Source organism: Arachis stenosperma, chromosome 4 (genome assembly GCF_014773155.1).
Source record: "Arachis stenosperma cultivar V10309 chromosome 4, arast.V10309.gnm1.PFL2, whole genome shotgun sequence".
NCBI classification, from domain to species: Eukaryota; Viridiplantae; Streptophyta; class Magnoliopsida; order Fabales; family Fabaceae; genus Arachis; species Arachis stenosperma.
This window is the reverse complement of record NC_080380.1, coordinates 16,574,117-16,593,707: the sequence shown is the minus strand read 5'-3', so window position 1 is coordinate 16,593,707 and position 19,591 is coordinate 16,574,117. Positions and strand designations below refer to the sequence as shown.

The following is a 19,591-nucleotide window of genomic DNA, read 5'->3' as shown; positions in this document are numbered from 1 at the left end:
AATTGAAAATAACCTGCCTATTTGGCATTTTAAAAATCATTAAAGGATACGGAGGAGGCAGCCAAGAATCCTTCATGGTTCGAATATTTTTTTCAGTACTCAGAGTTCAGTTAAGACCTTTTTTAACAATTTAGCTTTCAGCTCTCCAGTATGCTCTTCCATCCCTAAGAAGATAAGATTCTAGTTTTTGCAATTATAACATTACCATTTTTAAATTACTTACTTTTTAGGATTTTGGATAATAAAAAAGTAGGCTGTGTTACAAGTCACCAAAATTATTTGTCTAATAGTGTCAAATTCTGAATTCTAAAATCTTTAAATTTAAGGCCTCTTTCTTTTCATGGACAAGTCATAGTATCCCAGTTGATCCAAGTCATTTGTCTTTCAAAATCTTTTTACCCCCACCAAAATTGAGAAAGTAGGGAGGAAATTTTCGAAATTAAACTATATCAAGTAACTTAAAGCAAGACAAAGTATAAATAAGAATAGCTTCACCCACTGTCTTGAGCAATACCTGTCTACCACTCAAAGATAGAAGATCGCGCTTTCATCTCTTTGGATTTTTTTTCCGAACCTTCTCTTTGCTCATACTAAAAGAAGCCTTAGCTTTTTCGATCTAGAAACTTTAGAAGGCAAACTCAAATATCTATCCTGGACCCTGTCCTAGACCCAATGTGATCAATATTCATAGAGTTAGTAAGTTGTGTACGAGTAGTAGAGGGAGTGTTGTGGCTAAAAATACAACAGGTTTATTACCCTCTAACCAATGATGCTTTCGTAAGAACTCAACAATTCAGATTATTTGAACATGTCTCAAGATTAGTTTTACAGAAAAAAATTGAATCATCAACAAATAGGGGATAGTTGACCTTGGAATATCGTCTTTGTACCTGAATATTTTGAATTAGTCTATTTTATTTTGCCTTATGTAGTAAGAAGAAGAGATATTCTACATAGAAAAGAAAAAAGTAGTGAAATAGAGATTTTTTTATTGGATACCTTTATTTGCCTCGAAGAAACTAGAGAAGAGTTGTCCTTCTACAATGATAAAATAAGAATCTGATAACAAAAAAAAGGATAAATAAGAGAGAATTGAAATTAAATAAAAAAGATAAATTGTAATTGAAATTGAAACAAAAAATATAGGTTGAAATTAAATACAAAGAGAATCAGTCTACTTTCTATCAAATTTCTTGACGTAACAAGAAAGAGACTCCTCAACCTAACTTGTCCACTCCATAGTTTGGGAATTGAATCGAAGGGATTTCTCAACCTTCTATCTAATTCATCGATACAACAAGAGAGGCAGAGACTCACTCAACCTCACTTGTTCATATCATGGTTTCATCACGAAACCAAAAGGGAGTTTCTAAATCTCTAATCACTGAATATTATGACTACAATAGCTAAGGAGGTATTTATAACCTCTTATTAGGTTAAAATAAAGAAAACCCTAAAACTCACAAACATAAACCCCAATCTAATAACCAAATAAAAAAAATAAAAATACATCAAAATAAAACTAATAACTTTCAAATAATATTTGATCTCTTCATATCACAAATATTTGAAGCATGTATCATTCTCCTCCTCTTAAAAAAGGATTCGACCTCGAATCTTGTAGCTGGAAAAAATAGTATACAAGATAATAATGAAATACAAACAAAAAAGACAAGAACATAAAAAAGGACGTGAAAGACACTAAATTCTTTTTTTATTTTTATTTTTTTATACAAGAAGAACAAACACAGAATAATAAGAATTAATATAATACTTGAGATCTGATACCAAATGATAAAAAAAAGGATAAACAAGACAAGAATTGAAATTGAATAGAAAAGATAAATTGTAATTGAAATAGAAATGAAAAAGATAGGTTGAAATTGAATAGAAAGATAATCACTCTACTTTCTATCCAATTTCTTGACGCAACAAGAAAGGAACTCCTCAACCTAACTTGTCCATGCCATAGTTTGAAAATTAAATCGAATGGACTCCTCAACCTTCTATCCAATTCCCAGATGCAATAAGAGAGGGACTCACTCAACCTCACTTGTCCACATCATAGTTTCATCACAAAACCAAAAAGGGGTTTTCAAATCTCTAATCATTGAATATTACGACTATAATAACTAAGGCAGTATTTATAACTTCTTATTAGGTTAAAACAAAGAAAACTCTAAAATTCACAAACATAAAGTCCAATCTAATAACTAAATAAACAAAAATCAAAATACATCAAAATGAATTAATAAATTTTAAATAATATTTGATCTTTTCATATCACAAATATTTAAAGCACGTATCGGAAACAATTATCACTAATTTTGGAATCCACATAATCCACCAGAGTCAAAACCAAACTTCTCTAATATAAACAAAAAAAGTGCCATTCCACCTTATCATATGCCTTACTCATAGCTAATTTTAGCATCATCTCACTTTTGAGTCCTCTTTTTTTGTTCTTCAAGTAATGCATGCACTCATGAGCAATTAGGATATTATCAAAGATTAATCTGCCTTTAATAAAAGCACTCTGTGTAGGGCTAATTAGTCTATTTATCATACCGTGAAGTCTATGCACAAGTACTTTAGAGATAATCTTGTAAAAGACTGATGATAGGCTTATTGGTCTTACTTAAGTCATATCTTTAGCATTAAGAATTTTGAGAATTAGACAGATTTGAGTGTGGTTAAAACACTTTAAAATTCTGCCCCCTGAAAAAGAGCTCTTAACTTCTCAGAACACATCACCACTAAAAATGATCTAGAAGCTTTGAAAAAACTTTGCTATCAAGCCATCGTCTCCTAGAGCACTTTGTGGATGAATACTAAATGTCACATGTTTCATTTCTTCTATAGTCACTAGTCTTTGAAACCTACGGTTCATGTGAGCTGTATAACCTTAGGTTCAAAGTCAGTAAACAAAAGTTCAGGATTCTCATGACAAGTGGAGAAAAAGATGTCTTTGAAATATGATTCAGCCACAGAAACAATTCCAGCATTTGAAGTAGCCACGTCATCATCACTACTATTTAGTTGCCAAAATTTATTCCTTCGGGTTCAATTTCTGAACTTCTTATGGAAGAAAGTCGTGTTCTGATCACCTGATTTGAGCCATTTGATTCTAGATTTCTCTTTCCAATAAGATTTCTCATTTTGTAATATTTTTTTCAACTTTGCCTTCTAGTTCTGAAATAATTTCACCCGATGAATTTATGCTACACGGAATTCCTTTAATTCGAATTGTAGTGAATCAATCTCCACCTTCGAATTAGATCTGTTTTCTTGCTGTCATCTGACAATCTTATGCCGACAATGTTTTATTTTTTGAGATAGGATATACATGAATAAACTATCAATTTGTTCATGCCAAACCTCTCTATCAATCTGTCTTATTTCATCATTGGAACACCATCTTTTTTTGAAATTTGAATCACCTTTTAGATCTCTCAATTCTCGGATTAAAATCTAAGAAAAGAAAAGAATGATCCTACCCTGATTCTGAAAGTCTAAGAACCGATGCATTGTGATAGAGTTGCTGCCAATCAACTCCTACCAGAAATCGATCTAGTCTCTCATGTGTTAACTCATAACCACTTTGTCTATTCGACCAAGTAAATGGTCTTCCGCTCATACCAATATCAATCAGAGAATTATCATCGATCAGAGAATTATCATCAATAAAACTGTTGAAAGTCTAAATAGAAGTGGGAGATTTTATACCCCCATCTTCTTTCTCCAATTGATTAGAAATGGCATTGACATCACCCATTAACACAACCTTACAGTGAAACTGTTGGGTGATGAAGTTAATTCAACAAATTGAGTCATTCTATGTTAATTATTTGAACCGAGATAAACACCTAGAACACCATAGGAATCGTTAGAATCGGCTGTCAAAATTGAAGCCGCAATGAAAAATCTACCGTGCTATAAAATTTGGACAATGCAACTATCTCTCTATACCATTGCCAAACCCTCAGATAAACCATCCGGATCCATAATAAACCATTCCTTAAAACTACAAGATCTTAGTTTTCATTTAACTTGTCGAGATTGATTTTTGTTTCATAGATAAATCTAACTTTGGGTTGGGGGAATAGGATTTACAAATTCCTTTAAGATTATGGATTGTTAGAGATTTTCCTAAAATCTGACAATTCTATGAGAGCAGTTTCATATTTTTTTGGGTGCCACTTGAAGGCTGTCACCCTCTACCGTCATAGCATTAGAAACAATATTACTCTCTACCGTCATAGCATTAGAGAGAATATTAATGAAACAAATTTTTTAAAAATATTTTCAATATCTTTATCTTTACTCTTCCGTTTAAAATTTATTACTAATTTTTTGATAAAATAAATACTAAATATTGTCTAAATACAATAATTAATAAATATTAAATAAAATAAATTTTAATTATTTTTAGTTAATTTTTTTATTATTAAATATTTCGATTTATAAATACAGTATTTATTTTATTTATTTAAAAAATATCGTATAAAATAGAATGCAACCGCAGCACTTAATGATTGAGTTTGAAAGAACAAAAGATTTATGTTGTATTCCAAATTCATGAATCAAGCTCTTTTAATGTAAAAGTTCGTAAAACAATAAAATAAGAGTCGTGCTAGAAAATTAATAAAATATTTGTATAATGTGTATAATGGATTATATAAGTTATAAAATAAACATCACTCATAATATCCATAATAACCATTGATATTAGAGTCAATAGAATATTTGTACAATGTACTATATGAGTTAATTTTTTTGATCTAGAGTTTTGATACCATGTCATGATATCACTTATCCTAAAAGCTTATTGATGGATAAAGATAACACCAATAATTATATCTCTAATATTTCCTAAACCTCCATTATACATATTGTACAAATATTCTATTGGCTCTCTATATTTTTTTATAAAATAATATTTTAAGTGTCTTTAAATCAAAATGGTAATAATACTCACAAATAATAAAAATTATAAAGAGATGTGATTAAAGCGATACTTTATGGCTTTATCAACTTATTTGTTTTTTCCTCCAATTTCACAGTTGATTAGTCTGATCAACGCTCTAGGGAAAATATAACCATCAGATAACAGGGTGCATAATGCACCATTTATCCCAAAGAGCATCTTAGATACTGCCACAAAGAGTTCATTCATCAATTCCACTCAACTCAACTCATGGTATCAGGGGAGAGTGGAGGGATCAAGGCATTCAAGCTTTCAAACACGCATGGAATCTGTTCTTGTTTTCTCATTTTGGTCCCTATTTAGCAACCGATCCACTCAACATATATAAATTGCAATCCGAGTCACTTTTTTAGCAGCTTCTCTTTATTCCTACCTCAGTTTTTTGCAGTTTCCTTCTTCTTTCTTTAGTCTTTTACCCATTTGCATCACACATTAACGTTCTATCTTCTTCGATTACTCTCTTCTTCTAGAAGCTTCTGCGGAACCCTAGCGCACACTCTCTCTTTCTGAATCTGAATCTGAATCTTTGAAGCTCCTCTCTAATGGCGTTCTGGTGGTCCTTGCTCGTTCTCGCACTCGCTTTCGCCATCGGCAAGTTCCTCCTCTGGCTCATTCCTCCTAAGGTTCCTTCCATCGATGTTGACGCTTCTGATGGTACACTTTCTTCTCTTTCTCTTTTTCTCAATCTGTCGCACGAGAATTGTTTTTGTGATGGTGAAAATGTGCCGTGAATTTTGGAAATGGCAGTTTTAGACGATGGAAACCAAGCTCAGGAGAACAGCTTCATATATGTGAGTGATGTTTCTGCTGTCTTCTCATTGGATCGCTTGTGATGTTGCATTTTCTGTTCAGTTTTGCAAATTGTTGCATAGTGAGTTAGGACATATTAGGAGCTTATTTATTTTGTTAACTTGTTTTTGCATCATGTCACGATCGTTGCGATTTTCTCTATCTATTTGAAAATTCAATGTTGGTTTCATTGTAATGTGGCTTCGGAATTCGGATTGATGCGTTTTAAGAAATGAATTTTACTGTGTACTGTCCTCGAAGGCTAGAACATCCTCCAAATATACTTAATAAAGAAAATATTAAATGAAGAAACAAATGTACTTAATATCTTGTGAACATTAAAATGAAGTTATACATTCTCCTAAGTCCTACAGATACTCCTAATAATCATCCTAATAATGTGAAGGTATTAAATGTAAAAGTAACTGTCATCAATATTTTATAATTTGTAAATATTAAAGCATTCAAGACTTTGAATATCTAATAATTATGCGGATTATATGGAGAATGTGTTAGGACTTGGGAGGATTTATTAATTTCCTTGAAAGTGCCCAATCATTCCTTTATTTAGCCTACTGGGAAGATTATTATGAGATTTAATATTTCTGTTAGGAATTCACTTCTTGTAAGTGAGGCACATTGAATGTAATGACTTGGAGTTTGTTTGTTAAATGTGCTATCTATATGTGAAAAAGGAAGCAAATGGCTGATCTGGTTTTGTTGATGGCTTATTCCTCTTCAGGTACCTCCAAGGGGAGCGGCACAGCAATCTGGCACTAAAGTTCAGTGCTATGAGCCTGCTACCATGAAGTATTTGGGATATGTTCCTGCTTTGACCCCAGATGAGGTCAGTGAGCCCATTCTTCTCATGGGACATGGTTATGAATTATGATGCATAGTTCTAGTATCTATTTCCCTAAGCACTAATAATAGTTTAAGATGCACTGCATATGTGAATACTTTTTTGCTAGTTAATGTTTATGAAAGTTTGATAAAAAGGGAAACTTAGAAATTTAACTGCTGAAGTAAAATAGCTAGGAAAACAAACACAAGTGAGAAACTTATGAGTACATCATTGTTGAGAAACGTGTCACATCAGAAATATGCCATTTGCATTGAAGAAAAGTTGTCAATAGCTTCTAGTTAAACCTGTGTCCTTAATTTTCATTTGGCATTCTTTAAAGATGGTAGTCCCATTTACTGATGTTGTGCCCTTTTGGCTCTAAATAAGTATTGTTTTCTTGCATATGAATGCGTAATTAGCTGCACCTAATTTTAGGAATTAACAGTCATCATGGTACTCTAATTGATCTGTCTATATTCTATGATCCAGAAACATTAAGGACAGCAATAAGATGACCCAAAGGATAATATTGATGCACAGAGCAAGTTATTGCAAAGTATTCAGAAATTATTGGATGATAGTTTGACAAGATTCATAAGTAAAAGCATTGCAGGAATTAACTCAAAATACTTTGCATGCATGGATAGGTCAGGGAGCAAGTGGAAAAAGTGCGGAAAGCCCAAAAAATGTGGGCAAAGACCAGCTTCAAGCAAAGACGCCAATTCTTGCGTATACTTTTGAAGTATATAATAAAACATCAAGCGCTTATATGCGAGTAGGTGCACTTCTCCGTGGTCATGAAAGGAAAATTTAGGTGTCACTAAATTTGTTACCAAATTATGGAACCATGCAAACTTCCTTTGTTTTTAGTTATCATATTGTTGCATTCCTTAGGTAATTATTCTTATTCCATAATAATGTGTTATGATATATTATCATTGATGTGCTTTTATTAGAATATCTTCGCGTGATACTGGAAAGACAATGGTGGATGCCTCTTTGGGAGAAATAATGACAACATGTGAGAAGATCCATTGGCTACTGTCAGAGGGTGAGAAGTGGCTGAAACCTGAATACCGGTACCTGGCTCAATCCCATCCCCTCATTCCTTTTCTGTTGTTAGTATATGTACTATGTAGCCTATTTGTTCATATTCATTACCACAAAACAGTTCATATACTTCTTTATCTCAAATTCCAGTATTTGATGGACCACTCTTTTATTCATTTATCGTTGATTAACAACTTACAGATCCAGTGGAAGATCAATGCTTCATAAGAGTGCTAGAGTAGAATTTCACCCCCTTGGTGTTATTGGTGCCATTGTGTCATGGAACTATCCGTTCCACAATATTTTCAACCCTATGTTGGCAGCACTTTTTTCTGGAAATGGCATTGTGATTAAGGTATATAATGACAAAATATCTACTGTGCCAATCACCAGTTTGTTAATCCCATGATTTTACAAAGTCTTTTGCAGAATAACACGGTTGGCTGTTATGCTGCTGGGGATTAAATCATATTCTGTAACCTTTCAAGTTGGAATACCCACTCTTACTAACTACAATAAAATTTATGCTTATGCTTTTTAGTTTGACACTAAACTATATCATTCTGATTGCAGATATCAGAAAACGCGAGTTGGTCTGGGTGCTTTTACTTCCGAATCATCCAGTCAGCACTTGCTGCCATAGGTGCTCCAGAGGACCTTGTTGAGGTGATAACAGGGTAGAGTCTTATTTTGTACCCTGCTTCTTACTTTTTTTTTTCTAAGTCATGTTTGCAGCTGCAGCTTTAACTGGACCTTTTTACCAGATTTGGTGAAACAGGAGAAGCATTGGTGTCTTCTGCTGATAAAGTCATTTTTGTTGGATCACCTGGTGTTGGCAAGATGGTATGATTGCTTTGGCCAATCGACTTGGCTCATCCCATCCTCTCATTTGTGAATCATTTTTTCCAATTATTTCATTTATGATATGTTGTGCAAATCGGATACTTAATGAAGAAATTCTAAAGAGTACTAGGTCAATATTTACTCAGTTCTATCAAAAAGAAAGAAGAAAAGGAGAGGGAAGAGTCTCACCAATGGAATAAGATGGCAGATCACTTTTCGTGTATTAAGATTTCTGTGCATTCTGCTAATATGCTGCTTCCTGTTATGCAGATAATGAGAGGTGCTTCCGAGACACTTATACCTGTTACACTTGAGCTTGGTGGAAAAGATGCATTTATTGTTTGTGAAGATGTAGATGTGGACCATGTAGGAATACTATCCATATTTTCTGGTTTCCAAATGCCTTGGGTGTTATTGTTGACCACTTGGTTGGCAAATGTTAATTTTACAAGTTAATGAAGTATACATTCATGAGTGCCATAGTTTTAACAGACTTTGATCTGCCAAACATAGGTTGCTCAAATTGCTGTCAGGGCTGTTCTTCAGTCAAGTGGGCAGAACTGTGCTGGAGCTGAACGTTTTTATGTCCACAGGAGCATATATTCATCTTTTGTCAGTAAAGTTACACAAATTATAAAATCTGTTACAGCTGTAAGTGTTTTGTTAAAACATTCTCATGCAACTCTCTTCTAATGTTAACATGGGCTTCTTAATCACTTGTGGTTGCACTTAAAACTGTTGCAGTGTTTCTGCAATTTGTGATATCCTGTGGAGCATCCATACAGTTCATGATATGTTGCTGTGTCCTCCCATTTTGTTGAGTTAAATAATTTTTCCCTGAAATTATATGCATCAAGAACTGGCTTTATAGTCTATTCTGTGTCCTGAGAACAAACACAAATATAGATTGTTATTAGCTTCCCACTGCTCAAATATAGCAAATTGATAGAATTTTCTCAATTTACAGTTGAAAAGTTTATTTTTTGGTGTTGCTAATTTTCTTCAATAAATAAAAAAATATAAAAAAAGGGGGATCTGGGATTGATTTAGAGGGGAACAATGTCCCCTGAGCTATTTTGTATTTTATCCCTGTTTTTTAAGCTTCACACAGTTAATGATTACTTGCAGGGTCCACCACTAGCTGGAAGGTATGACATGGGTGCTCTATGCATGCATGAGCATTCTGAAAAACTTGAAGGCCTTGTCAATGATGCTATAGATAAAGGTGCTGAAATTGTTGCAAGAGGAAGTTTCGGGCCTATTGGTGGAGATGCAGTTGATCAGTATTACCCCCCAACTGTGATTGTTAATGTGAATCACTCCATGAGATTGATGCAAGAAGAGGTAGCAGAACTAGCTATTGTCTCTTCTCCATGACATTACGCTCTTTATTTCCCCCCATTTTTATCATATTTGTTCTCTATAAATGCTTACTGATGGTCCATACTTCCATATCTATGTAAAATATTAACCAACAAAAAAATATGAAATGTTGCATCTTGACTAAAAGCATTGAAGATTTTAAATTTACATTATTGTGTTTCATGTCATTTACTTATTTGAGATTCTTATGTTTTATGCTTGAGCAACTGCTTACTAAGTTCATCTTTGTACTTCAACTACATATAGGCATTTGGACCAATCATGCCAATAATGAAATTCAGCTCTGATGAAGAGGTTGTCAAGCTTGCAAATGACTCAAGATATGGGCTTGGCTGTGCTGTTTTCTCAGGCAATCAGAGCCATGCCAGAGAGATAGCTTCGCAGATACATTGTGGCTTTGCTGCTGTTAATGATTTTGCAGCAACATATATGTGTCAGGTAACTTTTCTGGGAATCTGCATCTTTGTGCAAAGGAAGCCTACTTCTCTTTGTAATGATATGATGTATGCATTGTCGTATCGATCACATATTCACATCCATCCAACTGCTAGAGAGAGCCTACCACAATATAATATAATATAATATGATTTATGCAATTGAATAATAGCTTTCTGATTAGAAAGTTGGACAGAAGTTTTAAAATAGTGGACTCTACCAATTAGGTGATGGAACCAGCCTCTGATTTATTCTTCAGAACAGGAAGGACAAGAAAACACAACTCTTAACTGTTTCTGATTTACTTTCATATCTACTTTGCTATATCACATCTTATTGCCAAGCAGAAATAAATATAAATGTTACAACAGTTGTTTCTTTATTCAGCTTTCTACATTATGCAGTTCTTTTTGGCAAAATCTGCCAGAATATATTTCTATCTCAATCTCGGTTACCTCAAATTTCTACCGAAGTAATGATGCATTCTGATTTTTCAGTCCCTCCCATTTGGGGGTGTCAAACACAGTGGATTTGGACGATTTGGTGGTGCAGAAGGTTTGCGAGCATGCTGCCTTGTAAAAGCTGTTGTTGAAGATAGATGGTGGCCATACATAAAAACCGTGATACCTAAGCCTATTCAGGTCAGCCTGGGAAACCTTTGATAATACACTTACATGTTATCACACTTTGCTACATAATGACATGCGCTTCTTCTTTGCCTTAGTATCCTGTAGCAGAAAATGCCTTCGAATTTCAGGAGTCACTAGTTGAAGCACTATATGGTCTCAGCATATGGGACCGTTTGAAAGCATTGGTAAGCGTTTTAAAAGTACTTACTGAGCAGCATTCTACCAACAGCAGTAAGTTGAAATGACTAATCATACCTCGGCATCTAACACACCAAATTGTTGATATCACCATATTCAAATGATTGGTGCTTTCGGTGTGTCAGTTTTATCCAACTGCAGTATTTGGTAGCTCCTTTTATTGATGATCCTGGGATAGTTCCTGATGAATGCACAAATTTCTTATATCAATATTCTATTTTGTCGATGACAAGGAAGTTGATAACTCGTTGAAAGTTACGGCTATAGTTATGTATCCGCCAACGATTATGGTAGAAAACTTGTCCACAGCCGCAACCTGATACATCTTTACGTTCATACTGGTTGGCTGGTTGCATTCTTCATCTTCATATTGAATGAAGAATTCAACACAAATATCATTGCATTTCACTTTCGTAATCAAAAACAGGTTTTCTCACTTGTTTCGACTACCCTCTGAAGAGCTTGTAATATTTGTTTTCATACCGGTATAAGCGTGTTTTCTTTCCACTATCTAAAATCACAAAAAAGAGGAGCGAGGAGAATTTTAGATATAGATGATACTTATCAACAAGATCAATCTCTTACGCACATGCAAAGATTTCAGATTTTCAACGCTAGAAACTATAAAATAATATCGTAGGATCGTTCTGGGTGAAGCACTTTCCTGAATTCCTGATGCGTATGTTGTACGGGAATATGAACGACCTATTTAAAAGTAAATGATTTAGGTGTAATAGACGTACTAGCTGTTATTTACTCGAATAAATTGATGCATGATTTCTTGCAGTGCTCAATCTATTCGCAGAATGGCAACATGTATCCTACCTGCGTGCGGGTTGTCAACCCGATTCGCAGTGGGTAGGGTTTTCATGTGGGTCGAGTAGGGTGTGGGTTGAGTTTCAATCCTACCTGACCAACTCACACCCTATATATGTATATGTTATATATTTATATAAAAATATGTTTTAAGTGGATGTTGAACCAAAGATCTTTTACTAAATACAAAAGATCTTTAGCCATTAAAAAAAGATCATTAATTGATAATTTAATATTTTTTTAATATAAAAGGCAGTTTTATTTTAAATGATTATTAAGTTATATAATAATGTTACATTTTTGTTGTAATTCGCGGGTAGGGTTGCGTACGCAGGTTAAGAATGAGTAGGGTTAGGGTTGAGGTAATTTCAACCCGCGAGTAATGTAGGGTTGAGTTTATATAAAAATCTCAATCTGCGGGTAGGGTTAGGATTAGGGTTGGTTCCAAACTCTACCTTACGCTATCCATTGCCACCCCTAGCAGTATGCTTTAATGAATCAAATGATAAATGGTTACTCGGACTTGACAGTAGTGTTACTAGCAAAAAGTGAATTAAAAACCTTATGTTGAATGCAGCAAGAGATTGAAAAAGTTCCTAAAACAGAACAACTAGTAGCACAGCATCACTATGACTCTTGTTTAATTAAGACTATTTTGGTCATTTTGAGAACTTGCTAGGAAGTTTCCTTTAGGAAAGCTTTAAAGTGTACCAGTATACTATATTAGTATTTCAGTAATTTTTAATCATTAATCTTAATTATAAAAAATATATATAATTAAAATCAACGGTTAAAATTTACTGAAATACTGATATACTTGAAAGTTTTTCTATAGTTCATAGACGCAGTGAGAAGGTCGAAATGAATAGATAGACTCCAGAAGCAGAGATAAAATTGTTCAAAATTTGATTACTTATGTAGCTGGTTCAAAAATGGCTTTTAAGAATCTACAAAATAAACCTTAACAAACTATTCGGTAGAATCTGTAGATATTCTGTTGGCAAAAGACATGTAATAGCAGAACAATCAGCAGCAGTTCCCAGGTAGTACCAATGAGAAAAACTTGCCTGACTGCCTCTTCAGGAATCAATTCTAGAGAGGCCAGAAAACAAATTGCTAAGAATTTTATAACTTCTTAGTCAAACTTTGTTAATGATATTTTTAATAATAGGATTCGAGCGCAAATAATTCTTTCATGATGTTTTAGATTGATGTTGCTAATGATTCGTGTCATATTCAATCCCATGCTTTATTTTCTTCAAGCCTAGATTTGTAGGCACCAACAAACTTATATATTCATAAAACCATGTAGGGACGGTTCACCCACAACAAAATGTGATGATAATGACTGAAGTGAATCCTTCTTGCCATAACCTAGCTAGCCATTCGAGAATAGTATTTTGATACCTAGATATTACATAAAGAAGAAACAAACAATAGAGAACACATACTATACTAATACTAATTTAATATTAAACTAATACTAATAGAATAGAAATAGAACGGTCTTTTTTTATATTCTCTCTGATTTTTTTGTTATTGCACACTTTACGCAATCGATCTGATCGTGTAAATATCCCTTCAACATAACATAGGTCATCAAAAAAATCTTGAAGACTCACCAAAGCACGAAACTCGAGATTTTTCAAAAAATAAACTTTTCAAAAAGTGCATAAGCGCATGGATAAGCTCATCCTTTCTCTTATTTCTAATGATTTATAAATTTTAGTTTATAATTGTTTGACATGCTTTTCTTTTAAGAAAAATCACATTCTTTTAATCGAGACTAAAGATTAACCGCTTTTTAATTTCAATATGGAGGTAACAATGGGGTTGGACATGGTTATGGAGAACACAGGTGCTTGACATGTGTGTGGTGTCAGATGAACACAAATCAGACTATGCGAGTTCCACCATGCTTATCGGACAGTCCGAGTTGTTGGTGTAAAAACGGACGGTCTGTGTTGTGGTTCCCTAGCCACGTGTCGCGCGCAGAACTTTCCCCGCAACGGTGCCCTTAATCCCAACATAACCCCATGCTGAACCCACACCCACCATCCGATATCACTTTCACCTTCACACCAAAGAGCAGCCACTCTTTTCTTCTTCTTCCTTTCTCCACTGCTTCTTGCTTTGTATGGTGGAAGAAAAATTAAAATGCCAAAGAAAAAAAAAATCTAGAGATATTGATTGTCCTGAACTTCATATTATACATTATATTAGCCATCCTGATTATGTAAGTTTTGTTTAATTTTTAATATTTTATAATTATAATTATTATTGTTAGGAAGTTAATTATTATTATTATTATTGTTAGAAATTGAATTTAGGAATATAAACAGAATGATTATTATTATTTTTACCTGATTATGTAAGTTTTTTTTGAAATTTTTTTAATATTTTATAATTATAATTATTATTGTTAGGAAGTTAATTATTATTATTATTATTAGAAATTGAATTTAGGAATATAAACAGAATGATTATTATTATTTTTATCTGATTATATAAGTTTTTTTTTAAATTTTTAATATTTTATAATTATAATTATTATTATTAAAAATTGAATTTAAGAATATAAACAGAATGATTATTATTAGTTTTAAAAATTTAGAAATATATATAAAAATAATAGTTAGAATATTTGTTTAAATGTAGTTAGAGAATATTTAAATGAATGATAATATTTGAGTTAGACTAATATAATAGCTAAGTAAAAAATAATGTACGGTTAAAATTTTTTGTAATAATTTTAGAAATTATAATTATTTAATTAACTCTTATAATTAATTTTAGAAATTATAATTTTAGATATTATAACATCTTTTTGTAACCGTAAATAAATAAACAACTAATCTAGATCTTGTAATGTTGTTGAGAATTTTGATTGATGATGATTCGGTTTCGTGAAATATACTTAAATATAGTCGATTTGTTTGTTTGGTAATATTAATTTGGTTATTGTTAGCGTTTTAGTTGAAATAAATATGTTATTGTAGTTAAGGTCTTAATATTAAAGAAGAACATTATTAGTTTAATAAGAATTGAAATTATGTATTAGTTGTTATTGTTAATAGTTAGTTATGAATAATTTTTAGGATTATTAATTAAATTTAGAAGTTAGAATTATTTATTTTAGTTGGATTTAGTAAGATAATTTATGATAGTTGAGTGGTTTTAATTAATATGTGTTGTTGAGTTAGTTGTGCAGATTTTTTAATAATGAGACTTAATTATTTGGCGGGTTAGTACATGGTAATTACTAAATTTTGTAATTAAGAAAAAGTTTAGCACGAGTTTAATATTTTAGTTGCTCTAGTTAAAAAATTATTATCTTTTAATAATAAATTAGTAATTGTTAATGAGTTAACTAATAATTTATTAAGTTTTTGTAGAGTTTAAGGATGTCGACATATGATCACCCAGTTCCTCCGGATCGGTACAATGATAAGGTGGAGGAGTATTTATGATTAACTGATTTTTATCATGTATCTCAGATTGGGGTAGTCCAATGTCAGAAAGTACTGGTGAATGCTCTAATCGAAAGGTGGCACCCAGACGCACATACCTTTCACCTTCCGATTGGTGAATGTGCTGTGACGCTTGAAGATGTGGCAATAATTCTTGGTCTTTCGATGGACAGTCTTCCAGTTACAGGGATGACAATGAGTAGTTTTGAAGTCTTGGAGGCGGAGTGTTTACACCAATTTGGAGTTACACTGAGTAAGTCGGACTATAGAGGAAGCTGCATAAAACTGACCTGGTTGCGGGATCTAAAAGAAAATTTACAGTTGACTGATGAAAACAATATACAGAGGTATGTGAAGAGCCACATTATGTTGTTGATCGGAACGATCTTGTTTGGGGACAAGTTTGGGACATCTGTGCATTGGAGGTTTCTACCTCTGCTTCGTGATTTTGGCAGTGTTGGACAGTACAGTTGGGGATTGGCATGCCTAGCACACCTATACAGGGCGCTATGTAGGACATCTCGTTATGACTGTAAGGAAATTAATGGTCCACTAATACTTTTGCTCGGTTGGGCTTGAATTCGCATGCCATATCTAGCGCCGCTTCCTAGGGAACGCCGCAATTTTTTGCTTGCAAACAGGTAATATTATCTTACATTTACCCTGTATCTTCATATTTAGAATCCAATTGTGTTAATAAAATAAGTCATATTAGGTGGCGTAACTGAGAGCGTGGAGACCGACGCTATAGATATCTTACGCTTGCTCACTTTAGGAAGGCCTTGGATGATCTTCAAGAAGGCCAGGTGTGTTTTCATTAAAGAAGTATTTGTTTCGGATTTAGTGTTAGTGTTAATCTTATTGTTGAGTTAAGAAATTAACTAAATTAATTAGTGATGACAAATATTATTTTGGTCAAAATAAATAATTAGTGTTGAGTGTTAATAATTATATGTTGCTAATTATTTATAAATTGTTGCAGGCCAAAATTCAATCAAACAGCCCAAAATTGGAATGAAAATAAAAACATCAAGGCTAATGAGCTGGTTAATCAAGTGGAGCCCAAAAGAAACAAAGAAAGGAACCAACGGGCCAAGCAAATCAAACCCGATCCAAGCTCGTGTCCATCAATTCAAGTTGATCCCACCAAACTTCTCATACAAGATTGAAGTTTTTACTCTTTTTTATTGCTTCCAAAGCAACGTTCCTTTCTTCTTTGTCTCTGTCAAATCACTGAACTTAGAAAAAGTAAGAAAGAAAGCTTAGTCCCTAAGCTAGTCATGAAAGAAGAAGGAAAGAGAAGGTTAAGCAAAGAAGGGTGAGGTCTAATCAATCATATCAAGAAAAGATCAGAAAGCTCAAGGTAATCCATTTCTTCTTACATGCAACACACTTTCTTCTCTTCATCTTCAACCCTCTGTATCTCCGTTTTGAGCTATATGGAAAAGAGGATTTTTGTTCCTCTCTACTGTATATCCACGGTCTCAAATATGTCTTGGGGACCAAGTTAGTTTTCAAGGACTCGGATCAAGTTGACCATTGGAAGACTCATGTGGTTACTGCTTTATGACTTTTGGTCAAGATGAAGAAGTCAGAAGTAAAGTTTCTACTCTAAGGTTTAGTGAGAAAAAGTGAATCTGTGGGTTGGTGAAGCTCAAGAATCAAGGTGTTGACCTTGGAAGAAGAACCAAGGAACATGCAAGGAGATAAAAAAGGGAGCTCTCTGCTCATTCAGAACTAAGGAGAGAAAACCAGAGTTTGTGAGTAGTGTTCTGAAGAAAAGTTCCTCTACTTGGATAATGCTTTCTTTCAAAGAAGCATTCGGCCAATACTGAAGAACTCAATCTGAGGTTTGCGAATCTGGTTTAGCACATAGCAAAGAGGCTGCTGATGAAGTCAATCTCCTTCATGTTTTACAGATTGTGGTGTACTTTTTTATGTTTATTTTTCTGTAATTTCTTGTAAGAAAAGACATTGTGAGAAAGCTCAAGTAAAAGCCATGAGTGAAAAAAGGCTGAGTGATACACTTGAGAGAAAAGCCTAGAGTTATTTTCTGATTTCTTTAGGTTGGTTAAGTGTCTTGTATCTTGTACCTGTTAGGTATCCCTTTCTTAGTTGGGTTAGCACTAAGAGTGAATAGTTAGGTGTTAGCATAGCCAATGTCAAGTTAGGTTAGAACTTGAGTGTGAACTTGGTGTATGTAATACTTTTAACTATAGTGGAAATTCCTCCATTGTTGTGGAGGAGACTGGACGTAGGTTGCATAGCTCAAGGCAACCGAACCAGGATATATGCTGGTGTTAGCTTTTCTCTTCTCTGCTGTGTTCTGTTTTCTGATATTCATGAGACAAAAATAAATTATCTCATAAATTTTTGCTGCTGAGTACAAACATAATCAGAATTAAAAGTTTATTTTAAAAGGTCATAACAGCTACTTAGAAAAGGAAGGCATATATTCAACCCCCCTTCTCTAAGCCTACCACAACCTTCAATTGGTATCAAGAGCTAAGGTCTCAAGAATCAAGCTTAACTGCTTGGAGCAAAGATCCAATGGCGAACAACTTGGGCACAACCACAGTTGTCTACATCCTCACTGAAGGCCAGTCAAACAACCGGCCACCTTTCTTCAACGGGAAGAACTATGCCTACTGGAAAGAGAGGATGAAAATCTTCATCCAATCCATTGATTACAACATATGGAAGATTGTTCTGAGCGGTCCCAAGATTCCAACAAAAACAAGTGCTGATGGAGTGGTGACTCCAAAAGAAGAAGCTGAATGGAATGAAGATGATAAGAAGAAGATGGAGCTGAATGCCAAAGTAATCAACCTTCTTCACTGTGCTATCAGCTTTAAAGAGTATCGGAAGGTGTCTAGATGCAAGACAGCCAAAGAAATCTGGGAAAAACTCCAGGTTACACATGAAGGCACCAAACAAGTCAAAGAAACGAGGATTGATATGCTGCGAAAAGAGTACGAAATGTTTAATATGAAGGATGGAGAAAACATTGATGAAGCATTTGAGAGATTCTCAATCATAATCAACAACCTTAATGCTATGGGTACAAACTATGCAGAGCAAACCTTGGTGAGAAAACTCCTTAGAAATCTCACAAAAGAATGGGAAACCACTGCCACTATCCTAACTGAGAGCAACAACCTAAGTCCCATAACCTATGATGAGCTGAGAGAAAAACTCCTTGCCTATGAAACCACACACACAAACACAGACTCAAAGAAAAAGGGAATAGCCCTCAAGTCACAAATAGAACCAAAAGAGAGTGAGTCTAGTGATGGTATTTCAGATGATGAGCTTTTATTTTTTGCTAGGAGATTTAGAAGGATGATGAAGAACAATGGCAAATACAAGGGTTCAAGTTCAAAGGAGCACAAGATCGACTTGAGCAAGGTGATGTGCCATCACTGCAAGGAGGCTGGACATTTCAAGCTAAACTGTCCAAAGCTCAAAAAGGAGGACAAAGAAAAGAAGGAAAGGAAGAGAGTGCTCATGGTAACTTGGGAGGATCTTGAGAACGACTTAAATGAAGAAGAAGAATCTGAAGGAGATGATAAAGACTGCTTTCTGGAAACAACAATCTTGATGAGGTAAATTATTATGATTTGACCATTGAGGACTTACATGCTATTATTGATGATCTCACTTTAAACACCTCAAAACTGTTTGACAAGTACAATGAATGCAGATCTGAAAGAGATGTGTTAAGAGCTGAAAATAATTTTTTAAAAGAAAAAGTGAAGAAAACTGAATGTGCTTTGGACATCATTGAAGAAAACAGATTTCTAAAATCTGAACTTGAAAAATTAAAAGGAAAGCACATTGTGGATCCTTCTCATGAGTTAATTGCTGAAAATGAAAGATTAAATGATATGATTAAAAGGCTGAATGGTGACTTAGCAAAATTTGCTCAAGGTTCTAGTAACTTGGACAAATTACTTGCAAGTCAAAGACCATTGTTTGAAAAATCTGGTTTAGGCTACATAGCCAAGGAAGATGCAGTTTCAAATATTTTCTCTATAAAATTTGTGGCTTCTTCATCAAATACCAAAACCATACCAAACAAATCTGGTATTGGACATGCTCCAACATTTGAAGAAAAATTTGATGAAGTATACACAAGTGAAAATGA

At 33.8% G+C, this 19,591-nt stretch overlaps 1 protein-coding gene across 2 annotated transcripts; it reads left to right on the top strand.

Annotated features, from left to right (window-relative positions):
* Window positions 1-5,173: 5,173 nt before the first annotated feature.
* Window positions 5,174-12,134, top strand: LOC130977099 (aldehyde dehydrogenase 22A1-like). Of its 2 annotated transcripts, XM_057902108.1 has the most exons (14): window positions 5,174-5,641; window positions 5,735-5,778; window positions 6,519-6,623; window positions 7,268-7,395; window positions 7,577-7,699; window positions 7,872-8,025; window positions 8,244-8,347; window positions 8,435-8,513; window positions 8,784-8,879; window positions 9,027-9,164; window positions 9,642-9,857; window positions 10,143-10,334; window positions 10,829-10,972; window positions 11,056-12,134. In XM_057902108.1, the coding sequence occupies exons 1-14, from the start codon at window positions 5,530-5,532 to the stop codon at window positions 11,203-11,205; spliced, it is 1,785 nt and encodes a 594-aa protein (XP_057758091.1). In that variant the 5' UTR covers window positions 5,174-5,529; the 3' UTR covers window positions 11,206-12,134. The 2 variants fall into 2 exon arrangements, with proteins under 2 accessions (XP_057758091.1, XP_057758092.1); XM_057902109.1 differs by lacking the exons at window positions 5,174-5,641; window positions 5,735-5,778 and adding an exon at window positions 7,110-7,176 and having other exon boundaries at window positions 6,550-6,623.
* The last annotated feature ends 7,457 nt before the right edge of the window (window positions 12,135-19,591 follow it).

Bases quoted from the DNA above. Each gene is read 5' to 3' on its own strand.
- LOC130977099 (XM_057902108.1), top strand. From the start codon at position 5,530: ATGGCGTTCTGGTGGTCCTTGCTCGTTCTCGCACTCGCTTTCGCCATC. The intron at 9,165-9,641 runs GTAAGTGTTTTG...GATTACTTGCAG, and splicing joins TTATAAAATCTGTTACAGCT to GGTCCACCACTAGCTGGAAG. The intron at 10,335-10,828 runs GTAACTTTTCTG...CTGATTTTTCAG, and splicing joins CAGCAACATATATGTGTCAG to TCCCTCCCATTTGGGGGTGT.